General features: G+C 50.5%; 2 protein-coding genes across 7 annotated transcripts; both read right to left on the bottom strand.

Annotated features, from left to right (window-relative positions):
- Positions 1-45: 45 nt before the first annotated feature.
- Positions 46-6,527, bottom strand: MIF4GD (MIF4G domain containing). Of its 3 annotated transcripts, none has more exons than XM_069799100.1 (6): positions 6,387-6,527; positions 3,767-3,903; positions 2,860-2,969; positions 2,397-2,552; positions 1,559-1,651; positions 46-1,031 (listed from the first exon to the last, which is right to left on the bottom strand). In XM_069799100.1, exons 2-6 carry the CDS (start codon positions 3,846-3,848, stop codon positions 804-806), a joined length of 669 nt encoding a protein of 222 aa, XP_069655201.1. In that variant the 5' UTR covers positions 3,849-3,903; positions 6,387-6,527; the 3' UTR covers positions 46-803. The 3 variants fall into 3 exon arrangements, with proteins under 3 accessions (XP_069655201.1, XP_069655199.1, XP_069655200.1); XM_069799098.1 differs by lacking the exon at positions 6,387-6,527 and adding an exon at positions 6,067-6,201; XM_069799099.1 differs by lacking the exon at positions 6,387-6,527 and adding an exon at positions 5,002-5,719.
- Positions 6,528-7,248: 721 nt separating this feature from the next.
- SLC25A19 (solute carrier family 25 member 19) lies at positions 7,249-16,976 on the bottom strand. 4 transcript variants are annotated; one of them, XM_069799088.1, is made up of 7 exons: positions 16,893-16,976; positions 16,455-16,602; positions 15,795-15,950; positions 14,823-14,993; positions 13,663-13,846; positions 12,368-12,498; positions 7,249-11,134 (listed from the first exon to the last, which is right to left on the bottom strand). In XM_069799088.1, the coding sequence occupies exons 2-7, from the start codon at positions 16,578-16,580 to the stop codon at positions 10,934-10,936; spliced, it is 969 nt and encodes a 322-aa protein (XP_069655189.1). In that variant the 5' UTR covers positions 16,581-16,602; positions 16,893-16,976; the 3' UTR covers positions 7,249-10,933. The 4 variants fall into 4 exon arrangements, with proteins under 4 accessions (XP_069655189.1, XP_069655191.1, XP_069655190.1 ...); XM_069799090.1 differs by having other exon boundaries at positions 16,956-16,970; XM_069799089.1 differs by having other exon boundaries at positions 16,868-16,948.
- Between the last annotated feature and the right edge of the window lie 595 nt (positions 16,977-17,571).

Below are 17,571 nucleotides of genomic sequence, written 5' to 3'. Positions count from 1 at the left end.
TTGTTCATAGCTCAGTAGCTGTGTAGAGAGAAAGCAGGGCACATGTTAGTGGAAAGCTTTTATTAGAAAAAAATCCTTCAATAAACTATTTTGTTTCCTTTCTTCCTCTCCCATTCTTATAAGAAACATACCATAGTTGAAACCCGCTAAATTCTGAAAAAACATGACAGTTATTGTATAAAACTTATAAAACCTGTTCCTAGCTACATGTGCTTGGGGACCTTCCTGCTGCAGGCTGCTCTGTGGCAGGTATTGGTGGCTCGTGACCCGTAGGGGAGGCTGTGTGCATGCAGGTGCAGCCAGCGTGCTAGAAGGAGTCTGTGAAAAAGAGCACTTGGTTGAGCTGTTTGTGAGGCCACAGTGTTTTCTGTGACTTGTCCCAGAGAACCAGTTACAACCTGAGCTGTGAAAGATTTCCCCTCCGCCTCCCGCAGCTCCGCTGGCTCTCAGGTGAACCAGAATGTTCTCAGCCTAAACTGTGCTTTCCTTAACACCCACATAAAATGCTGGTTTGAGCTAGAAGCCTTCCTTGCCCTTTGCTGGCAGCAGCCCAATATTAGACAAAATCAGTGGGACAACTTGCTGAGTTAAATATGCCCTGCCCTTCCCAACTCTCCAAACCTCCACAGTCAGGCTAGCACCAGTTGCAGCCTGACAGTTAACGTGCCCAGAGGCTCTAGCCAGTATAAATCCTATTTACAGGAAGTGCTAGAAAAACATTAACGTGAAAAGAAATTCAAACTTGGTAAGAAGCTTGCTGGTGAAAGTGCTGGGGACATCTCTCCACCTCTGCTGTAGAGAGGTTAATCCATCACTTCGCTGTAATAGTATTTCTGGGCAGCGTCCGTCATCTTCCAGTCGGCAGCCCGAAACTCGATGATCTCCAGCAGTAGGAGCTGGGACAGGGAGCTGAGCCCCTCCTGCAGAAGGAAGCCGTCTCGGAGGAGGGAGAAGAGCTCATCCATCCGCTGGGAGTTCATATTCTCCAGCTGCTCACCGATGCGATGGAGCTGTAGGACCAAGCAGTCCACCTTCAGAAGGAAGAAAAGATGGCTGAGTACAAAGGAATGGGGAGCTTTGGCTCATGGCTGTGGAGGTCTCCATCAGTCACTAACGGACCAACTCATCCTGTTGCCTCTGTTCTGGATTACCAACAGGTGACAGTTCTGCTTCCCCCAAGTCACAGTGACAGGAGGCAGGAGAGGCTGAATGTCTCTTCTGGCAAAAGCACTGGAAAAGCACATCCTGAACTCCCCCGTCTCTCAGACAAAATTGCCAGAGAAATGCACCCGCACAGGTGGAAAAATGTTAATTTCCTGCAGGATGTCCAAGAGATGATGGCAAGGCTGAAGCCAAGGCCGGAGCAAGGAAGTCCCTCCAAGAACAGAGGGAAGTGGTGGGAACATGCGCTAAAGCTCTGAGAAAGTCCAGCGATTTGCACTGGGGAGGCAGCTCTCCCTCCTCTGCACCAGCACCCTCTGCATCCCCCCAGGCTGTGCTTTTTGCTGGTCCTTGGCAGGACAAGAAGGGCATTAGCAGCCCTCTTCCCTGCACTCACCTCTTCCTCCTTTCGCAAGCTGTCGGGCTGTGCCAGCCGGAACAGACAGTCATAAACGGGGTTCACCAGAGCCATCATGGGCATGTTGTTCACCTGTAAGGAGGCAGGAGCCATTGCCAGTTTGGGGCCAGAAAGGGAGCAGTCTGCAGCTATTTTAAATAGTGGTTCCCTTGCTGCTCTTCAAAGGAGAAGGGAGCAGAATTTAGTTGTGCTGCCAAATGCCATATTGGTAGGATTTACGTAGGAGACCAGATATTCGAGTCTCCAGGAGCCAGAGAAGCTGAACAAATGATGTAAAAAACATCTATTTTTAAATGTAAGCAGGTAGTCATGGGAAATACACTGGTTGCAACAGCATTTTTCCTGCCTGCATCTCTGCTTGCATCATTTTTACATCTATCCCAAGCAGGCATCCAAGTATACACACTGCAGCAAAGGCTTGCAGACAAACTCCGTCAGTACGTGGGCTAGAAATTATGTGAGCACCCACGGGTCCCCCCCGGGACCTCATAGCAACTAAACCAGTTCAATCTGGGACATTTGGGAGCAGGCAAATCAGGGGATTTCAAACACCAGGTACAAAACGAGGAAGTTCAGACTTTGTGACTGTTCCCAGAGATGGCTCTGCCTTTCCAAGCCTGGTAGCTTGCCTGTAAGTAGCACCAGCCCCGGCAGCATTCTCATGCTGAGAACCAGCTCTGGGCCCCACTGCCGAGCCATGGCCCTGGGGCTCTGTACAACACCCATCCAACACCCTTGCCCTGGCATCTTCGGATACCCAGGCCCTTCTGGCACCCCTAGGCAGCAGCAGCTGGGTGCTCCTGCTTTGGCTCCTTACCCTCAGGTAGTCAAAGATGTTGCAGATGAAGGTGACGTAGCAGATCCACGCCTGGAGCGAGCGGGTGCGCAGCTCCTCCCTGTCCTTGTACTCCTGCTGCAGCCGGTTGAGCAGGCTCCTCCGGAAGATGCTCTGGCCGACTTGTTTGCTCTCTGCCTACGAGCCCACAAAAGCAGGATGGAGGGATGAAATGGGGGTGTGAGAGGGGCAGGGGGATGCTGCTACTTGGGTGATGCTGGACAACGTAGATAACCCTCCTGTGATTGCCCAGAGAGGCAGGAAAGCCGCAACTAACTGCCTGTGCTCGCCGGCTGCTCGTTTGGATGCTGCCACTGCACGGGGCAAACGGCAGAAGAGGAAAGCTGGCTGAAGGGCCAGAGCGCAGGGCTGGGAGGAAGCCTCTCCTGGCCCAGCCTAGGGACAAGCTTAAGTGTTTCGCTGTCTGGACACGAGGAGGTCTCACCTGGATGATGGTGTAGCAGATGCGCCCTGCCTCCTTGCTGAACACACAGTCTTTGAGTGACTGGTCCACTATAATATTGGCCACTTTTTCCAGGTCCACGTTGCTGGGGTCTGCAGAGAGGAGAAACACAGTCAGGACCCAGCACCCTTTGTGTCCTGCTTGCTTTGGGGTACCTGGAAAGCAACCAAGGTCGGTGCAGGGCCTGCTACAACCATGTTATCTGGTACAAAACCTCATGTTCACTCTCACATCAAGAGTCACAGCCCCTCTCGTACGCCAGCTACTTTTGAGATACCATCTCCAACGGTGCATAGTCCTCCCAGGCTGGAGACACAGCCATCACGATGGGAAAGCGATGGAGGAAAGCAGATAATACGGGAAGCAAGAAGTTGATCTGAATCTGAAATCCCAGCACTGCTTCAAAGTTGGGTTAGTGGAAGGCAGATGTGCAAACTCCTGCTGGGCTTTGAATAGAGAGACATGACCAGTGAGCAGGAGACCCCGGAGGCCAGGAGGACGAGACAGCCTCACAGTCAGGAGGGGCAGAGAGCAGGAGCTAGGCACTGGAGAGGGGCGAGAGACCACATCTGGGGAGAGATGCTGGGTTAGAGCAGGAGAGGACGGTACCCCGAAATCAGAGAAAACCCCAATGATGAGAACCAGGAGCTGAGTTTGAACAGCTGCACCATTAAACATTGGGGAGAAGGTGAGAGAGGGCAAGAAGAGGCAGGGAGCAAAGACCTTCCAGAAGAAGATTCACCAACGGGACCCAGTCAGGGATGAACAGCGTTTATGAAACAGCTTTTCTACACTTAGCAGTTGGTGTTCCTTAAATGGGTCCAAGCATCCAGTCTCATCTGCCAGCCAAGCTGCATGTGGCAGAGGAGCCAGTAAAAAGCCTGCTGACCTTTGAGGGCTGTTTTCAGCAGCTTCTGAGTCTCAGTGTCGAACGACTGTATTTTATACTCTTCTTTACCAGTTTCCCCCATGACTGGCTTCCTCCAAGGGCAAGAGTCAGGCCAACGGATGGGCTAGTGACAGTCCCTGGGGAAAGAGCACACAGAGCTTAGTTGGGCAGAGAGGCAGACCTTCACCCAGCCATTTGGCAAATCCCATCTAGTGCTGGAGCACAGGCTGTTGTCCTGACAGCCCCCCACCCCAAGGAAACTCCTCTGTTATTAGGGTACCCAACTCTGGCCCTAGATCTGAGCAAAGCCTCACTCCCACATCTTTTTAAGACTTGCTTCCTACCAGCCTATGATAGGGCTTCATCTTCAGAGCCTTTACATTTTTCTGATATGAGAAATGCGTTTCAGTCTGTTGATCTGCAGGTTCAAAGCGGACAGCAACCTCAAAATATACCGATCTTCCCTCAGACAGCTTCCCTGTGGGTATATCACAGGGAAGCACATGCAGGAGCACCCCATGCAGCTGCTCCTTTTCGCCTTTGAAACACCAATTCAGCTGGTTTCACACAAAAGCTTGGGAAGAATCAAAACCAGCACCTAAGCATCCAACGCACGCTCGCCAGAATGAGCAGAGCACCTCTCCTGTGCCGGAGCCAGGTTCCCTCAACTCCCAGCGAGACACAGCAAGCTCTGCAGCCAAATCCCCAACAGCAACAGCTCCCGTCTCATCCCCCTGCAGTCAAGCACAGCTCTCTGCAGTACCAGCGGTCTCTAGATTAATTTTCTTCTCTTTTTTGATACAACGAAGGCAGCAAGAGGGTACACGCGGCACAGAGAGGAAAGGCTTTCTTTGGTGCGCACGCATGATCTGCTGGATGCAAAATGCTGGGCTGGCCAGACCCACAGCACAAACAGGAGAAGGCAATCGGCCAACTGAGTTTTGCCAGCTCATCAAAATTCCTGGGCCGTTACTCACCCCTCTGTGCAAACAGGTCCCTACCCGGCTTAAAGCCGGAGAGCCCGTCGCCCATTAGAGCCATGGGACACGTATCCCAGGCAGTCTGACCCCTTGGACGTGCCACTTGCCACGAAGCCGTGGCACAACGTGTAATAACTCAGAGCAGAGAGCGAAGCTCGCCGGTGGGTAGAGGCCCGTCTCTGCCCTCCCCACAAGGCCCAGGGCACACGTTGCCCCACGGGGGTGACAACCTGCTCACGCTGCTGAAGCTCTCACCTGCGCAGGGTTACCTGCCCTGGGACCTGCACAGAGGTTTCTTTCCCAGATGGATTCACAAAAGCAGCTGGGTGCCCTCCGTGCCGCGTATGGTTGGCAAACGCCTTCCCATCCGACCTCTCCTCCTTCCGCACCGTCTCTCTCCCTCTGTATCCACACTCATGCCGTTCTGCACTGCCAGCAGAGCCCTCCGAGCTCGCCGACAGCCCCACGTCCCACCAGCATCGTTGCTGCGCGGAGGGAACCTGGTGAGAGCTCAGCGCTGCTCGCAGCGAAGCAGGCAGCGCCCAAGCCTGTCTGGCAGCGTCTCTGCCACCACCGCCCAGCGCCTCTCCCGGAGCATCCTTCCCCACGGCTCCTCGGGGACGGGCACAGCTGCTTTGAACTGCTCTGCCAAATAACCCTGCCCAGAGCAAACCACAGCGTGTGAGCATAAAACCAGCCAGGCCCCACCTGCACTAGAGATCCTGCTGCCAGGACCACATTGCCTGAAGGGCTGGTGGCGGTGGGTGACAGTGGGCACAGCGTCACCCGTGGGTACCCATTCCTCCTCTGCAAGTGGTCCCCACTAGACGAGCCAGTCCCGGGGAACTGACACGGTTGGGGTTAGCGTCCTTGATCTGCCGGTGACCAGCCGGCCCGTGTGCCGGGGTCCTACGCTGTGGGGGTCACCCATGGCGGGACTGGCCAGACGTGCCCCCTCCATCGCAAGGGCAGGGAGAAGAGCGGCGAGTCTCCTCTGCCGCCCCTGAGCATCCCCCCGTGCCCGTCCCAGGGGCACTACCAGCCGCCCGGGACCCCCGTCCCATCCCCGCCGAGCCGCAGGGACCCCCCCCAGCGCCCAGACGCCTCCTGCCCGGGGCACCTGGGCCACCGGAGCCCCCCGGGAACCCCCCCCCCGGCTGCTGCCTCGCCTCGCCCCAGCCCCGCGGGCGGCACAAGCCGAAAAGCCCCCCGGCACGGAGGCAGCGGCGGATCCCGGGGAAAGCAGCCCCCGGCCCTCCCCGGTGCTCCCGGACAGGGAAGGGCGGGGGGGGGGGGGGGGGGAAGCCGGACGCCACCGACCTGCCGGCCGCCCCCGCTGGATCCTCTGGTCGCCGGGGCATCGCCGGAGCGTCCCGGGGGCTCCGCCGCCCCGGCCCCGCTCCCTCCCGGCGCGGCCCAGGTTTCCTCTTAGGTCATTTCCTCGCCCGAGCCGGGGGAGGGCCGGGCCGGGCCGGGCCGGGAGAGCAGCGGCAGCTGCCGCAGCGCCACCGCCTGCGAGCACCGGGCCACGGCGGGCCGCGGGGCCGAGCCCCGGCTCCCCCGCCTCCTCCCCGGGAAGCACCCCCCCCAGGTAAGGGCGGCTGCCTCCCGGATCCCCCCCCCCCCCCGGGCACCCTCACCTGCGCCCCGGGCGCTCGCAGGCACGGCCGGCTGCTCCCCGGCTCCCCCCCCCCCCGCTGGCGGGCTGAAGGGGGCACGGACCCCTCCGGCCCGGTCCCCCTCGGGGCTCCTCAGCCGAGCAGCGGCCGGGCTGTCCCGGCGAGAGCTCTGCTGCTCTCCGGGCGAAACCAGCGTTTAATCCCCCCCCCCCCCCGCCTCCAGGCCAGGGCAGGCTGCAGCGGAGCGGCATAAAAAAAAAAAAAAAAAAGAATAGAAAAAAATCGGGAAAGGGGAGAGGCACTAAACCAACTCACTGCCACAAGAGCCGAGTGTGGTATAACGTACTAGATGCTTTTTCTCTAAAGTCCCACCCGTTTCACAGGGGAAGACGCCTCAGGGGGTGAAGGCTTCGCAGCATTTAAACAGCAGAGCAGCCAGGCTGCTGAAACCAGAGAACAGCTCAGGAAATGCAGAACGAGCAGTTTGGGAACATTTTCTGCAGCGCTGTGTGGCCCGGGTAGATATAAACAAAGACTGAACCCATCCACCACGGGTGTGTGGCCCAGGAGCAGCCACCGTAGCTCCGACAGTCCCTCTCGGGCACAGCGGTTGATCTTGGCCGATCCCAATTGGTACGGTTCTCAACAGCGATATCCAAAGCGTCGCCCCACACCGCAGAGGGGATGGGACGGCTCTGCCTGCTGGTGACGAGCATCCAGGAGCCAGCAATGGGCAGGGAAAACCAGACGGCTCCTGCTGCCCCACACTCTGGGCCCTGATTATCCCCCCTTTTGGGCAGCAGGAGGGCCATGGTGGTCCTGTGGGGTCCAGCTGAGAGTACGCAGGAGGAGGAAAGCAATAAACAAACTGCAGGCAGACATGAGCATAACAAAATATTTAATGTACCTTTTCTCAAAGGTAGGCAGGCGTTGTGCACATTGTGCTCGGATGCTTTCAGACAATGGCAGCTGCAAAAGATCCACTCAGGCAACACAGCAAAATGCCGCAGAGAATTACAGTTCTACATCACAAGAGAAACTTAAACCCAAATTAAATATAATCTATTCCAAACCCAACTGCAAAACATTCATTTCTTTTCAAAAATGATGCTATGCAGCTTCCTGAAAACAGGACTGTCCTAGGAACTCAGCGAGCCAGTCGGCGCTGTAGGAAACAGCGTGTTCATCACAGAACTTGTGCGTCAATGTTCTCCTGTCCGAGGCCAGCAAAGAGCAACGGTGGATCCCCTAACAACTACAGTGCAACTCATCTGGAACACTTTGCCTGCTAAAGTGCTTTTGGACATTCTGATGGTAAAAGGCACTAGAAGAAAACAAACGCTATTGCTGAGCAGCTTGTGAGGTGAATTTCAGGCAACGCAAATCCCCGCTGATAGGATTACATCATAGTGAAATCCCAGCCATCCCAACGGGGAAAATCCGGTGCAGTCTCACAGCAAGTTACTCACCGCATTGAGTCACTTGAAACTGAACTGGTGTGTAGTTTCTGAAAGCAAATCTGTTCCAACATATGGGACAACAAGGTGACTAGAGATCTCTTCCATCTCCCGCTCCTCTAGTCTAGGAAATTTAGCTTCAAATGGCCTGTATTTTGCCAGAGCAGCATCAGAAATAAGACCTGTCCTACTGCTTCGCACTAGACCGGTCTCATTCCCAAAGTGAAAACAACATTGCTGTCACAGTCCTTTCCCCAGCAGCGACTCCTAGTTAGCAAACTGCATGTTGGGAATTTATGACAGATGCTGCTGACCAGAGGCGAAGGATGAAGCAACTGTTAGATGCAACTTCTAATATTGTATAATTGAGGTTGTCACACCTTTCTCCTTCAGTCATTAGAAGACTAGGTGCCTTTATGGGCCTGTAACATTTATGACTAACAGCCCAAAGGGATATATAAACCAGGCTGCGTGCCAAAGCCCTCCGACCAGGGAGTATCTCCTCCACAGCCTGGGCCAGACTGGCATAACTCAAACTCTGACTTTGCCATCTATTGGATGGAGACAAGCTCATTTAATTTAGAGTGAAGGAAAAAAATATCCCAGAGAGGAAAAGCTGCTCTATACTCTCCATTGCTGCGCTCTCTGCAGAGCAGCCGAGTTGCACGTCCCTAAAGCTGTATGCCTGCATCAGCAGCAAGCTGCACAGCACACTCGAGGAACATCATCCTAGCAAAGCACACAGTTTTTTGGTTTTTATTCTTTACCCCTGTGACAACCAAAGCAACTCACACTCTGTTCCAGAGGTAGCAATTCCCACTACTGAGTTCCTAACCAGTTCCTCTCTATTTTGTGCAGTTTAACAGCAGCTCTTTGACATAAAGTGGAAAACAAGAATCCTGTAATGTTTAGACAGGATAGATGGGTCCTGATTTTGTATGGAAGCCTAGGTCTGGACAGAAAATTTTCAGTCCTGTCCCTGCTAACCACGACAGCATTCCTCTCTACCAGCAGCCAAAAGACAGTAACGAACCCAACCTGTTTGTGTCTGTTTTGAAACAAGATATGTCTCTCCCTCAGAAGGATGTCATGAGGCTAAGTTCATTACTCATTATGATGTCTTTCCAAGAACAACAGATGAACAATAAACAAAGGCAAAATATTGTTAAGAAGATTTTCGGGGAATCTCAGAAGAGCCTAAATAATCCAGGAAAATGTCAACAGGACTGAGGCACTTTGAGAAACTTCACATTCTTTGCATTTTCTCCTCTAAACAAAACTGCCCATTTTTAGAGTACACGCAGCTAACTCCCTCTTCAAGGCTCATGTATTAGCCTCCTGCCTGACACTGACACTGCTCAGTGAATTTAATTTTACGTAGCTCTCAAAGTCACCTGCAGTGAAACAGCCACTTTGCACTCCAAGATCTCAAACCACAGCAGACACAAAGTTATTTGGCCTAGGCTTGCAAGGAATCTCTCTAGATATCTCAGCCACCAGTGAGACAGTTGCTCTTTAAAAACAGCCTCTCACAATAGTTCAGGATAAGTGAGCAATGCTGATATGCTCAAAATCGCCAGGAGAAGTTACGTCAACAGAATGGAATTAGTCACGCTGGAATTTGGCCAGACCACTTGGGATTAACACCCTGAACATTGCAAAGAAGCCACGAGAAGTTCTGCATGAAGAGAAGAACCATCAAACCATCCTCTAAATAACTGCAGTGCTCTGCCCTATCCACTACTCGCCAGATAACTAACATGCTTTTGCATCAGTGGCTCTTCCTCTGAAGTCTACCTTCCACACACTGGTCCAGCCACACCCTGCTCAGCTTGAAAAAACAAAGAATAAAAGAGGAGGAAGAAAGTAATTTTCCTCTTTTTCCCTGTTACGTAAATCAGAGTAGTTTTTTTTTTATTACCATTCACAAAACCTTTTAAACTCCAGAAAAACACTTCTGCAGCTCTAATTCAATCATCCTTTTCTTGTCAAACACCAGGGCAAACCAACCAATTCTGATTTGATGTTCAGTCCTCTCACTTCAGCTAATCTTGTCAAAACATTTTCATTTGTTAGCACCACTGTAGGACTGAGGTTCAGAAATGTTTTGAGGCCACTACAGAAATACTTGCTAGAAACATTAAAAAGTGGTATTTAAAAAAACCCCAAAAATGACATTTACTAGTTTCCACAGGACTTTTTCTTCATTATTCCAACTTAGACTAAGTATTTCTAAAACTCTATACAGCATTTGTTTACTCACTGCATCAAAGCAAAGAACACTGAAGTAAGAATTGGGCTTGTGTGTTGAATCCCCTTACAGCGGGGTTCTTAATCTGCAGGTCTACTTGTAAAAAGCATGACCGAGGCAAAGCAAAACCCTAAGAGATGTATGGCAAGACATGCAGGAAGAGAAATGGGCACTTAGGATACAACCAAGCTCACCAGAGTTAAAGAAAGAGAAAGGTTGGGTCAGCATGATCCACTAGAAGATTCTGTGTTTAAGGTGGCTGAGAATGCACAGCCAGCAAGTGGTAATCAAGAAGCAGCAGCTGGCAGCAAAGAAAAGGGAGGTTCTGTGCACACTAAAGAGGTTTTAACTGACTTCACAACAGCAGGACAGAGCTACCTGTGCAACACCAAAAAAAGAATACGGTGCAAACAGCAGGCCATAAAGCAAGGAAATAAAGCTGTGCAGATGCAGCGATAGGAAGTGACGTTACGTTGGTTATGCAGCACTAGCTAGGCCAGGATCCCTCTCTGTGATCCAGGGCAAGCACAGGAATTCACCCACTTTATTGGGTGCCTTTTCAGAGCACAGTCTCTGCTAGGTAGTTTTCTGCTTGGTTCCCCCGCTCCCCACTAAATGTGTGCTGATATGAGAGGAGACAGAGGAAAAAAAGTGCTCAGTTGAACAGCTTCCAGCAAAGCAGTTCAGTGTCTTCAGAAGAACTGCAGTCGCCTTTTCCTTCTGCTTGGTCCCACGAGGCGATTTCCTGCAGGCTGGTGGAGCTCTGGGAGCTCTGACATTTCCAACATGCTCACAACAGAGCAAAGCCATCAGTTTCCCTTCCTCCAGGAGAACCCCAGGTAGCCACATACACACCCCTTTCAGCCTTCTGTCCTCATAGTGCTATCGGTGTTCTTCAGGGCACACAGCAGGCTGCAGAACAGCTCATACCAAAAGAAGACAAGGCCAGTAGAGACAGCAGCTTTCAGCAAGCTGGGCGAAAGGCCCTTGAAGAATCCACCTGGGCCCTCCTCTCGCATGATCTGCCTTATGCAGTCCAGGAGACCCCTGTACATCCGCACCTGGGAGAGAAATGGCAAAAAGGTTAAACAAGAAAACTCCAGGACAACTTATGTGGAAAAGAACACAGAGATCCCTAAACTATACCACAGAAACATAATCTAGACGTGCAGCCTGGAATTGCCTTTCTGCCTGTTACTATAAATAAGTGAAAGTTTCAGAGAGCCAGTTTGTAGAGAGTGGGGTAGAGGAAAAGTACATATTTTGCATCAGTAATGACTTAGGCAGATCATTCTAATTGAATGGCCGTAAAATCTTTATGCTACAACAGCATGTATTATTTATGGTACAAGTTTGTGAAGTAATTATTTCAGATTGTGCTGCTGCTGTTTTCCATCCCCTTCACTCTCTAAGGAGGGACAACTTTTCAGTTTTCTGACAGAAAGAAAACACAGCTACAGCACTTAGATGTCTCTAAATCAGCTATCTGCATGTCATCGTGTCACACTGTGGAGGTTTAACATCTTGCGACACCTCAATGCTACGAACAAATTCTGTACCTCACTGGAAGAGGAGGAGCATCCAATGCAATGGGTTAAGACTACAAATTCCTATCCCGGAGTTTCTTGAAGTACAGACTGATTTGCTTCTCAGATCCAAGGAATTTGAAGGAAAAAAGACAATTTCCACATTTCACAGAAAAAAGAGGTAGTTCCTTGAAAGATCTGTATTTGTCTTACAGTGTATTTTGAGGTGGTAAGGATGGTGCTAAAGAACACCAGAAGTAGTTGCTTTGAATTTCAGGATGTTCTGGTACGTAAGACACATGCTGAACACTTGGTGCTCATTCCTTGTATCAAACTATTAATTGCAGAAAAGGATCCTGACAGCCAGGCGATCCTATCATTAAGCTAGTGTTATCCTCTACCAGTAATTTGGTCCTGAATCAGAAATACCAAGCCACAACTAGAAAAGTAATTCGAAACCCCCTTTGCCTGCCTAACGCATCCCCAGCTCCAAGACAGCCAACCTGATGGAGATGGACGAGAAGGCAGAGCACAGGCATGTTGGACAGTGTCATAAAATTAACCCAGTATATTCATGCAGCTATTCCCATTATTAAGCAAGACCAATGCTCAGCTCCCAGAAGTTCCCTGGGAGCTCCCAACCCGAATATGAACACAACAGGTACCACTGGTGAATCATCACTGCATTCTAGTGCAAAGGACTGGCTCTGAATTGTCTTGATGAAAATCCATGCTCGTGAAAAATCAGTCAATTCCAACATTTCTCACCTGCCCAAAGGCTGCCCGGGCACGCTCAAAGCCACCCACTTGCAGTCGTTTTTTGAACAGGTCAAAAGGGTAAGTGAGGGTTTTGCTGATGATTCCAGCGCAGCTGCCACAAACAAGGTTTTTAACATTGCCTGAGAAGCAGGAAGGGGAGAGGATAGCAGGGAGGGAAAAAAAAGTTCTGATTAAAGATCATGAGAGGTAAGTGAAAAATCACTTTTCATAAGAAGTAAGGCCAAAGAGGCCCTTTAAAGTTACATCACCTCTTCTGCATAGCTTGGGCCACAGAACCTCAATCTGCATTTTCTACATGAGGCTTACAGTGTCCATTGGAGCCAAGTGTAATGGCTCATCTTGGTTCATTACGCTGATTTATGTTTTTGCTCTGGCAAGTGGCATTGTACAAAAAACCCTAGTCACCAGAGAACCTGCCACTAGTGGGTGGAAAAGTTTTCATGTCCCCCAGTAAAAGCCCAGTCACTGGAGATCTTGTACTCCTGATGGCTCAAAGTGACTTATGGGAATAAGTCACAAGCTGACGCTGCCTGATGATTTCAGAGGCTTGTGGGAAATGAGTTTTGTGGTATTAGATTTTTCCTGACAAACATGAGTTCCCAGCACAAAACCACCACCAGCCTCTGCCATCTAAAAATAAATATGCAGACATGATACTGAACAGTCTACTTCCTTGATTAAAATTCCATTGAGGAACAAAACCACAATGATGCTACATATCCTATCTCTCAGGGAGGCACTGGTATCTAGAACTGTCAAGGTGACAGGTCCCATCAGGAGGAGGTTCTTTTATAACGGAGCTAGAAATCAACATAAAAATATCAAATGAAGAGCTTGGCAGTTTTAAATTAGGCTAAATGAATCCTCTTCTGTAACAGCTGTGCTGGAATCTGCAGGCAGATTTCCTGAGGAAATCCAAGAGTCCTGTCCCCACAGCACTAATGAAACTGAGAGAAAGATTACACCAGCACTGTCTTCCCACAGTATGAGTAATGTGACACAGCTCAAGGAAGAGTACCCCGGCCTGTGACACTTCACTTTCCCATCCATCCACATTTCCATCATGGTTATTCCATAACATGAGTTGCTTGTAAACTTGACTATACTTACTTTCACAATATGTGTGCAGGAGTAACAATGAGAGATGGGAAATTAAGATACTTTTCAGATGTTGCATTGGAAACAGTGATAGCACAGAAAACTCAGCTTATGTCAGTCTCCCAAACCAGCATTCATCCTCTCTTTCTCTCCAGATCACAGACATCACTGTCCCAAGTGCCTACCTCCTTTCTTTTCTTCAGCTGGAATCACCCATTCAGAAAACTGTTGCAGGATGTTGTAGGAGGAGAACTGGAGACCAGCATACGGAAAGATAGCAATGATTGTGGGGGTCAAACCTCTATAGAAAGTCCGAGGCCCTTCTGTCTGGTACATCGTCACCACTGCATGGCGAAGGTTAGGATAGATCTGGACAATAAAGAAGAGGCTGACTCTCTAGTGAAACAGGCTTAAAAACAGCAAACTAAAGGACAGGTTATTTCCCAGTAATGAGGACAGGCATTTCCCACTGCCCAAAATACAACTGGCTGATTTTCAGCACAAAGTGATGAACAATGTGGTTTTGCACATCTTCGCACAGTATTCTCAGCTAATGCCTTGTGACTCTCACAAGCAACCTGACAACCTAAACCTACCTCTGAGCCACAAGAGACTAACTGAACGAATGATCGTTATCTCTGCACTGAAAGGCCTGGGCTGACATTGTATCCCACTCCAAGCTGTGCTTCTGAGGGGATGAAACAAGGCACAGAACTGAGAGCTGCGGCCTGAGACCACTTGCATCATAGATATTTATTTTTCTCTTAACAGCTCTGCTTGCTCCTGCCACAGAATTCATATAATATATATTGCGATTCTACTGCAGGGTAAGTAAAAAACCAGAAATGGCTCTGATACAAACCCATATAAGTCTAGTTATCACAGACCTAATTAGCATGGAGACCAATTCTTGCATAAAAAAGAACATGAAACACAGGTGAAAGGTGACTGGTTTCAAGTATCACCTCCATCATTATCTAAACATGACTCTATGCAAGTGGAAAGTTTAAAACATGCAATGTTCAACAGACTGTGGAATGCATTCTATAAATGGCCAACAGCCGAAATGAAAGTTGAGTTATCCTGTTAAGGACAGTTTCTCATTTCTCTGGATCACCTGTCAGGAGTCAAACATGATCAGGAGCAGCAAAACATAATTAAGAAAGCTGTGTCAACAGCACAGAGGATAACTTGGCAACAGTGCAAACATTGCCCAATAACAGCACCTGCTCCTTTATTCCAGCCCACATACTCTTACGTACTTTTCAAACCTCCTGTATTCATACACATGAAATATTGCTACTGCTATGGATGACGTTTCCAAATATTGAATCCTCAACCATACCTTAGGCTCACCCTGAGCAGCAAAGCGGGTGCGTAGTGTGTCAACAGGCTGAACTGCAACAGTGGCGGTGCAAGCAGCCAGTCCACCGCAGACGAAGTGCACAAAGGAATCGCGGGCATTGTATGAGGTGACATTGTGCACCAGTTTTGTCAAGCTTTCAAATGCCATGAACTTACAGAAACAAACATACACAGGTCAAGGAGTCAATCCTTATCACTGACACGGATCTCCCACTCCTCTTTCATTTCACCACAAGAGCTCCACCCACTGCTTGTAACCACCTTCTGTCTCTGTCCTTCAAAAGTCCTCCCCAACTTGCAACCTGTGGGAGCATGTGCTCAAAGAATACCTTGTAAAAATTACTGAGCAGCCCAGGGAATGCTTGGGATATTCTGATCTCTTGACATTTCTGCTAAATCTTGCATTTAGAATTATGAAAAACTCATTTTAATGCCCCATGTATCCTGAAGAGTATCTGCTGTATTACGGATATGCTGTCCATTACTCTTTCAACCACTGCTCATAAAATGTGTTGTTAATATTTACAAATTAAGCATAACAATGCTGTGTAAAACATCATCATCAACTTCATTGATTTTTTTTTTACTAACAAGCTGTCAGGGTGACAACGTGAACCAAAGCAAAAAACTACACAAGCTTGGAACATGAACAGCTAAGCCAAGTGTTAGGAACAAACAGGGCTTGTCTATGACACCTGATACAGAGAGAACTCGGTTTGCTCTAGTTGTGCTCCAGGCTGGCCAGGAAGGCCGTTCAGCAAGCTCAGGAACATTAACTTTGGCATTGTACATCAGCATTATACAACTACACATCTTTGAGACTGGAGCTGGCTTGTATCAGTACAGTTTAAACCTGGACCTTCCTGCATCTGCCCACGCAGCCAGTCTGAAGAGAAGCAAAGCAGAGTCCTATGCACGTACACTGGGCCCAGATGATATCTGGTCACCTTACCTGAACAGCTCCGTAGCCAACTGAAAGGAGCTGAGCGGGAACATGGCCCTTCCAGAAGGCTAGCAACCCCTCTTCCTGGGAGATGCGCTGTACAGCTTGCAAGATGCCATGATACTTAGCCCCTGGGTTTCTGGAGGAGAGCTGCTCGATCTGAAGCTGCAGGAAAATAGAGAAAATATTTTCAATTCCAGATTGCATTTCAACAAGGTTCAAGAGTCCAATTCAGGAATTCACAACCCTGTCAGCCAACGAATACTAAGAGGTTACATTCTGTCTTCCCACAGAATCACATCCAGAACTGACTGGGATGCTATTTACGTAGGGCTCTAAAAGAATAAAAACATGCATGCAACACAAAGGTAATCAGTAGGGATGATGGTGAAATTCAGTTGGTGGAAAGCATACAGAAAAACAGAGAAAGAGAACAAATGATGAAAAACACAAGATCCCATTCAAACACACAAGTTATATAAACAGAAGTGGTGGACACAAGATAGCCCTACTACCTTGCATAACCTGTATACAATGTAGGTGAGGGCTGACGAGCAGATTTGCTGCTCTCGGGTTGCACAGGTGACCTATTCATCCAGGACAAGATCAGCTCTGCTCTGTAACAGGCTCTTTCACCCCCTGTCCCCAAGCATGCCGCGAGGAAGGTACCTGAAAGCGGATCTTGATGACGTCCAAGGGACTGACAAGGACCCGACTGACCAAGCCAGATGCTGATCCTGCTACCGCCGCTTCCACCGAGGAGACGCACTTGGCCTCCGGGTCATAGCCGACCATGCCTGCCTGGCGTCCCCGCAGCCTGGGAGGGGGACACGGGCCCCAGTGAGCCCTCCCCCAGCCAAGAGGCTCCTTCCCACGCCAAGAGACTACGGCCTCACCGCCCTCCCCTCACAGACCACCGCCCAGCCCAAAGTTCCCCTCACCCCAAAGGCCCACAGCCGCCCCTCATCCCCAACCCCTTCCTCATCCCGAGGGCCACACAGACGCCCCGCCACACGCACCACAACCCCACCCCACGGCAGCCTCCCCTCTCCCCACGGGCCCCTCTGCCCCGCGGCAGGCACCGGTGGGGGGGATAAAGAGCCAAACCCCGGGCGGAGCCGGCGGCGGTCGGCGGCCCAGGGCGGCGGTGCGCGGCCACGGCCGCCTCACGCTCCCGCCGGCTCCTCCGCGCCGCACTGCGCCTGCGCGCCGCGGGGGGCGCTGGGAAATGTAGTCCCGCCGCCACGCCCGGGGGAGCGCTGTGTCCGAAACGAAGGGCTCGGCCCCGAGTCTTTCGTGCTTCCGAAAACAACGCCGGCACAGGGGAGCCCGCACTCCCGCAGCTCCCGTGCTGCTGGATCAGGAGGCTGACAGTAAAACAAGCGGAGATTTAGGCTTCTTCCTGCAGTCCGCACCCAGCCTGGCCAACCCAGGTGCCAAAGCTGGCAAGCAGGAAAGGAAAGCACCCACAAAGAACGGACTCGCTTTCAGCAGTTCTTCCACCACGGCTTTAGCCTTCCCATCATACGATCACAGTAGCAACACACACTCTTCTTCCCTCTGTAAAGCACAAGGAAAGAAAGGTTTTCCTAAACTTTTCAGTAGATACCCAAGGTACGAACAGCACGCAATTTTGAGCAACGTGTTCTGCTACAGCATTACAAAAAAAGCCAAGAGCTCTGGACCACACTGCAAATCCTTTCTATGCTGACTTCACTGGCACAAATGAAAAATAAAGAACGAATCATGGGAACATTCAGGCATTTCTGAGCAACTACAAACTCCT

The sequence above is a fragment of the Haliaeetus albicilla genome, chromosome 12 (genome assembly GCF_947461875.1).
Source record: "Haliaeetus albicilla chromosome 12, bHalAlb1.1, whole genome shotgun sequence".
Lineage (NCBI taxonomy): Eukaryota > Metazoa > Chordata > Aves > Accipitriformes > Accipitridae > Haliaeetus > Haliaeetus albicilla.
Note: the sequence above shows the minus strand (reverse complement) of the source record. Positions and strands in the feature narration are given on the sequence as shown.

Coding starts and splice junctions, on each gene's coding strand:
- MIF4GD (XM_069799100.1), bottom strand. CDS start 3,848: ATGGGGGAAACTGGTAAAGAAGAGTATAAAATACAGTCGTTCGACACT. Junction 2,553..2,859: donor TCTGCTACACCATCATCCAG/GTGAGACCTCCT, acceptor GTGGGCTCGTAG/GCAGAGAGCAAACAAGTCGG. Junction 1,652..2,396: donor ACATCTTTGACTACCTGAGG/GTAAGGAGCCAA, acceptor GCCTCCTTACAG/GTGAACAACATGCCCATGAT.
- SLC25A19 (XM_069799088.1), bottom strand. CDS start 16,580: ATGGTCGGCTATGACCCGGAGGCCAAGTGCGTCTCCTCGGTGGAAGCG. Junction 14,994..15,794: donor TTGGCTACGGAGCTGTTCAG/GTAAGGTGACCA, acceptor TGTTTCTGTAAG/TTCATGGCATTTGAAAGCTT. Junction 13,847..14,822: donor CTGCTCAGGGTGAGCCTAAG/GTATGGTTGAGG, acceptor TTTATTGTCCAG/ATCTATCCTAACCTTCGCCA.